Source organism: Strix aluco, chromosome 4 (assembly GCF_031877795.1).
Source record: "Strix aluco isolate bStrAlu1 chromosome 4, bStrAlu1.hap1, whole genome shotgun sequence".
In the NCBI taxonomy this organism is placed as follows: domain Eukaryota; kingdom Metazoa; phylum Chordata; class Aves; order Strigiformes; family Strigidae; genus Strix; species Strix aluco.
Window position 1 is genome coordinate 51,143,529 of NC_133934.1, and position 6,000 is coordinate 51,149,528.

Below are 6,000 nucleotides of genomic sequence, written 5' to 3' on the forward strand. Positions count from 1 at the left end.
CGTGGTGCGGGGTGGGGGATGGAGTTTGCCTTCAGGCACAGCCCTCTGCCTGAGGTCGCCTGCCCTATAACTGTCCAACCTTCCCTCTGCTTCTAGTGTTCCTGACGGGCAGCGACCGCATTCCTATCTACGGCATGTCCAGCCTGCGCATCGTCATCCAATCCACCACCAGCGGGGAGCAGTACCTGCCTGTGGCACATACCTGCTACAATCTCCTGGACTTGCCCAAGTACAGCAGCAAGGAGATCCTCAGCGCCCGGCTGGTGCAAGCCATCGATCACTATGAGGGCTTTAGCTTAGCCTGACCTACGTGGGAGAGGCACAGACACTTGGGTACGGAGGAAGAAAACGATGGGCTTGGCTTTATTTTTATAAGGGAATGGATCAGAACATTTTTGGGGGGAAAATATAATTAATAACAATAATAATAGATTGAGATGATGCAGTTTCAGCCTGATGCTGCCAGCATTTTGTGGGGCTTCAGCAGGGAGAGGCTACTGCTTTTAGTTTTCTCATCTACTGAACAAAATCAGTTCAGTGGGCGTTTTTGTTGTTTCCTCTCCAACTGGATATCACTGCCCTCCCAACAATTCCTTGTAGTTTGCTTTTATCACTGTCGCCCCCCTCTCCTTTTAACCCAGTTTAAATATTTTGATGTTCCTTGCATTTAGACTATGGTGGAAACTGAGGATGAAATGGTGATCTCCTTTTCGAAAAGCTGTGATTTCACCCCCCCCCCCCCCCCCCGCTTTTTCCTCCCTTTTTAAATGCAAGCTGGTTCTTGCTTGCTTTGAGTGGAAATCTCCCCTCTGCCCTTTGGTCCTTGGCGGATGGTACTAGGCTGGGATGTCATTTGTGACCCCCAGGGCAATGTATTAGTGATGCTCTGTCTTTGCACCAGGATGTCTCATGGAGAATGTGATGGTTTGGGGGGGTTGGGTTGTTTTTCCTACCTTGTCTCAAATTTTGTTTCCAAGCAATGTCGTCTTAAAGAAGCCTCAGACTCCTCTGGAGCAGGGTTTGTGTTCAGGCTTGTGGAAGGACAGATCCTACGTATAATAACGGTTTTCTCAAATTGCATCTCTCTTGTGTTGTGTTTCTATCTTGGCAAGTCTGTGAGTTCGATGGGTGGGCTTCGCCGAGCCCTGTTTTTCCATCCGAACAGACCTGTTACTCCAATACAAGGTGAGGTGGCTGCTTTGACCAGAGGAGTCGCGCATGTGTGAATGTACATGTGCGTGCATGTGAGCGTGCGGCAGCGGGGGGGGTGAGTGTGTGAGGCGTGTACAGGCTCTCCAGTCCCATCAGGTCAGATAAAAGAAAAAAGCGTGAGACCCACATTTGAGCGATAACCTTCTGTTTGGAGGTTGGTTTTATTTTTGCAGTTAGGGTTACTTTATTTTGCTGTTTGACAGGAGCCCTTTTACTTGACAGCTGTTTTGCTGAGGGGCCCTAAAGGACAATCTGTATGAATTATACTGGAAATGTACATTAGTTAGCACTTGAGTAGGCAAAATCATTACCTAAAACTATCCTGTAAGTTGGAGAGCCTTTATCCTCTTTCCCCCAGCCTCACCCCCCCATTAAATGAAGTCCCCCCATTTTTCAGGTCTTGTTGTAAATCTCATTTTAAGCCTAGGGTGGTTTTGACATTGACTTGTTATTAGTATTTATGCACCATGTTCAATATACAGTATTGAACTTTGCACCTCATAACTAAAGGTTTTAGGCTTCTGGGTTTTTTAAGACAAGCTGTGGGCTACACTGAGAGCCCTCCAGCCTCTTTCTAATGCAGCATTGAAGACAAATATACAATTATATAAAATGTTTATTTTCGATGTGTGTGTACATAGTACAGTATTATGCAATAAATTTGATGTTTAATTCTGACTGAGTGGCTGCCTTTGTGTCAGAAAGCAAAGGAGCGGCTGCTCCAGGCACCGGCACTGCCTCTCCTGCTGGTCTTGCCGTACCTCTCAGCATCTGGAAGGAGGGCGCTGCCTACCCCTGCCTTGGCCCTGCTGCTGGTGAGCTCCCCAGCCCCAGGGGACTTGCTGTCTCTATGGATGGAGCAGGAGAAGTTTTATTTGCCTGTCCTGGCTTGGCCAGAGCCAGGCAAGTCCTCTGTGGAAGAGCTGGGAATTAAGACCAGACCCGAGCCTATCCAAGCCTGTCCCTTCATCCCTATGTCCCTGGTGTTTCTCCTCCTTTCCTCCCACCTCACAGGCACCAGGGCCTGCAGCCGTGCCTTTCCTCACGGTGCTGAAGGCCACCAAGGCTTCTTCAGCCCATGGCCTCTCCTGCCTGGCCCCACAGCCCTGTGGAATTCAGCTGGCAATGATGTGGCCTTATGGGGCTTGCCTGGTTCCCCAGCACTGTGGGACATGGGTGTGTGCAAATGCAGTTAATTTACTGGCTTAATACAGGATCTCCATCATGTGGGCTTAGGGCTTCAACTTTCCTGAGTTTATGAAGGAAGGGTGCTGCTCTTTCCTTTAGCTGTGTGGGTAAATACAGAGCATCAAGGTAGGATTAATAATGAGGTACCATGTGCATATATATATGTTTGTGTATATATACAATGTTTATATATAAACATAGACATATCATATTTGCAACATAATTTGTAATTAAGGTTACTTATGGTACTGCATCTGTTGTCATATACCTACAAATAAATCTTACCAAGCTAAAAGTATGTATTCAAAGTATTTGTGTTGTGCCTGCAAGATGGGCAGGCTGAAGTGAAACAAAAAGACAACTCAACCCTCAGTCAGGCTGCTGGGGAAAGGGCTGTTGTGACACTGGTGAACAGTTGGTGGCAAATGGGGGCACTGCTCAAATGCCAGACATGAAGTGGCATTTTCTACCAGAAAGTTTATTTCAGAACAAAGTAAAATACTTCTCTGCCTCCACAGAAAATATAAATAGATGGTTGCATATTTTGCATGCATGTATGTATATATGGATAGATCTGTAAGTCCATATAGGTATATGCACATAACCTATATATACTGTCTCTATAAACAATGTAAGGCATATACTGTGTGATGTATAATTGTGTAAGGTGTATATATACTTGTATGATAGTGTATGTAGTATATTTTGTATATAGGGTATATTGTGCTTATGGTGTATTGCAGATAGTGTAGCTATAATGTATATACTTTTTTATATAATATATACAGGCAAAGTGTGTATATACATATTTATATGTCATGCACCTGTCTTCCATAGGCAACTGTCAGCCATGTCCAGCTGAGGATGAGGAGGGCAGCCAGGGTGTATGCCAGCATGCACACACATGTCTGCACATGCAGCTCAGGCCCTGCCTGGCTGCCTTATCCTGGGGCAATGTGTTATTTAACCCAGAGTGGGGGCAGTGAAATATCACCCCCCCTTCTCCTCTTTTTTGGCAAGATGACCAAGGCAGGGGGAGCCAGCTCAGGGCTCCCAGGACAAGGGCAGGGAGATTGCAAGCAGCTGGGCAGCAGCATACAGAGCTGAGCTGCCTCTAGCAGTGTTACACATGTAACAGAAGTTGTCACCAAACACCTGCAGTCAAAATAGTTTTATTTTCTTGTTTCATAAAAAATATAAAATGTACACATAATGTTTGTCAATCCATTTATGTTAAAAAAGACACCACAGATTCAAATTAAACTTGCTTCCATAAATCATGTAAACATAGCCCCAAGCCCCTATTTGCTAGGTTTTAGTAGCTGCGGAATATATGGGCTGCAGGACAGTTACCTAGTTGCTTTCATACAGCAAATGCAGTCTGAAAAAAGTGATTGTTATTAATTTTTTTCAGTCAAGCACAATTCCCCCCCCCCCCCCCTTCCCTAGTGCTGGCTTCTGCACTCAACCACCTCAACTATGTGATGTACATCAAGCTATTTGCATAAATGTATCTTGTTTGATGTATATGCATACCCATTTAGTAGGAGACAGTTCACCACTGCATGCAGGTGTCCAAAGGGAGGCACAAGGATCACTCTGAACGCACAAGGTCCAGCAAGTGTACGACACCCCATGCTGCAAGTGACTGTACAGGTTGGTGAGACTCAACTGCCCCCCTCAACAGCTAGAAGGGCAAGAGCCCATCTCTACAGGCAAGAGCTTTTTACAAGTTTTCCATTAATCTTAATTTGGGGCACCAAGACACATAGGGGTGAATGGGGCTGGTCATGGTTGGACTCTTGAAGCCAATTTATGTGTCTCGCATCCCAAGCAAAGGGCCTGAGACGCCAAACACTGTGATGGTCAAAGGCACCAATATCCTAGCAACTCCCTGAAGAAGAAATGGGAGACAAGGAAATCCTGCTTAGCTGTTGGCCTGGCTCCCTCTCATTTTGCATCTCTGCTTGTTGCCTTTCGCTGATGTAGATTTGCCCCACTTACTCCCCTTCTTACTGACTGTGGGGTACTTTGTATTTTGAAATTAATGCAAAACTTATTTTTGAGTCGGTCTGTGACAATTTCAGTCCCCATTGGTTTTTTTTTTCTGGAAAAGTGGCAAGGAGGAGTTGGTCACAGCCAGCAGAGGCTAGGCTAACATCATTACTCCTTTCTTAAAAGCCAGCAGTGCTGAAGTGCGGTTGAGCACTATCGCAAAACCAACAGCAACACTTGCTTTCAGTAGGGCCAGAATTTCACCCACTGCACTTACAAGGAATAAGTTCCCCAGCTTTTTCAGTAGTTGCACTCTCAATTTACCATTTACAGTTGTTTTATGCATTGTTTAAATGTTTGCAAGGGGAATCCCCTGCAGAAACAGATCTCTGCCCCTGAACACCCACAGCCCATTTACCAGAACTGCATCACCTTTAGCACTCATACAGCTCACCCCCCCTGTTAACCAGGGACCACAGAGGCAGCAAGCAGCTGCTCTTCAGAGGAGAGAGGGAGTTAGGCAACTCAGATGTAGGGAGAGATTTCTCTACACACATAAATTTTGCAATCAGACCAGTATCACAAAACGCCCGGCAAGAGCTGAGCCCTGGCAAGCGCTGGTACATGCACCAAGTAACGCCTCACGCCAAGGCTTGTCCTCCTGCTGCAGATGGCTGTTAACTCCAGCAGCAACAGGGTTGGGTTCCAGCATGGTTGGCGCACGTGAAGCACTGGACTGTTTCCCAAGGGTAAATGAACATCACTTCCCCCTGCACAACCATGAAATCAGCCCAGCCCATGAGGCATGCGACACATTTTACTACAGTTCTGCTGCTGCTCCTGGTGCTAACAATACTTTTTTTAACACATGCAGGGGATAGTGCTAGAATCTGCATCCTCTGCCAAATCAGAAGGCACTGTGTACATGCACCCACTGGGATAAGGGTCTTTTTGCCCTTCAGGAATATGACAGCATCCAGAGATAGGAAGGAAGTGAGCCACCACTTCCACCAAGTTATCCCCCTAACAGGGGTCAAGGAACACATCCTTTGTTACAGTTTCAAATGCAAAATTAACTTCCCCATCTGCACAGGAGCAAAGTTCCCTCTTCTGCCTTGGCTTAGAGAAACGAGCCTGGACCCAAATTCCCTCCCCAACAGCCTGAAGTCCTTGGATCCCTTCCCCAAGATGGGAAATGGAAATAGTGAAGCCGAAGTAAGCTGAAGAACAAGCTGAAGTACAGCTCCGCACCCTGTACATACACCAAGCACCAGCTGGTCTCACGTGTGACAAAAGCTGGGCTTCTGTGCAGTTGCCACCAGCCAGCAAGGGCCACCGACCGCAGGGACGGGAACAGCCCTACTGACTGGCCAGCATGGGGCCAGCAGCTGGCACGGCCCCACACAGGGTGAGCTTCAGCCCCCCGGCACCGTGGGGACGGTCGCAGGCTACAGCCTGGCTCCCACCACGGCAGCGTGAATCACCAGCCTGCAAACATCTCCAAAGAGGACTCAGGAAGCACCTCAGGCTGGAGGACATCTGGCAGCACTTACCCTCTGAAACTTGCACGTCCCAGGAATAACAACTGATGTCTTAGCAAAATGA

The 6,000-nt window shown here is 47.1% G+C and overlaps 1 protein-coding gene across 4 annotated transcripts in view; it reads left to right on the forward strand.

Annotated features, from left to right (window-relative positions):
* Positions 1–1,890, forward strand: part of LOC141922933 (putative E3 ubiquitin-protein ligase HERC3) — a 54,672-nt gene extending 52,782 nt beyond the window's left edge. For all 4 annotated transcript variants that reach the window (XM_074823075.1, XM_074823076.1, XM_074823071.1 and 1 more), the window contains exon 25: positions 97–1,890. In XM_074823075.1, coding sequence (XP_074679176.1) covers positions 97–305 — 209 coding nt within the window. In that variant the 3' untranslated portion in view covers positions 306–1,890. The remainder of the gene's footprint in view (positions 1–96) is intronic.
* Positions 1,891–6,000: the final 4,110 nt, after the last annotated feature.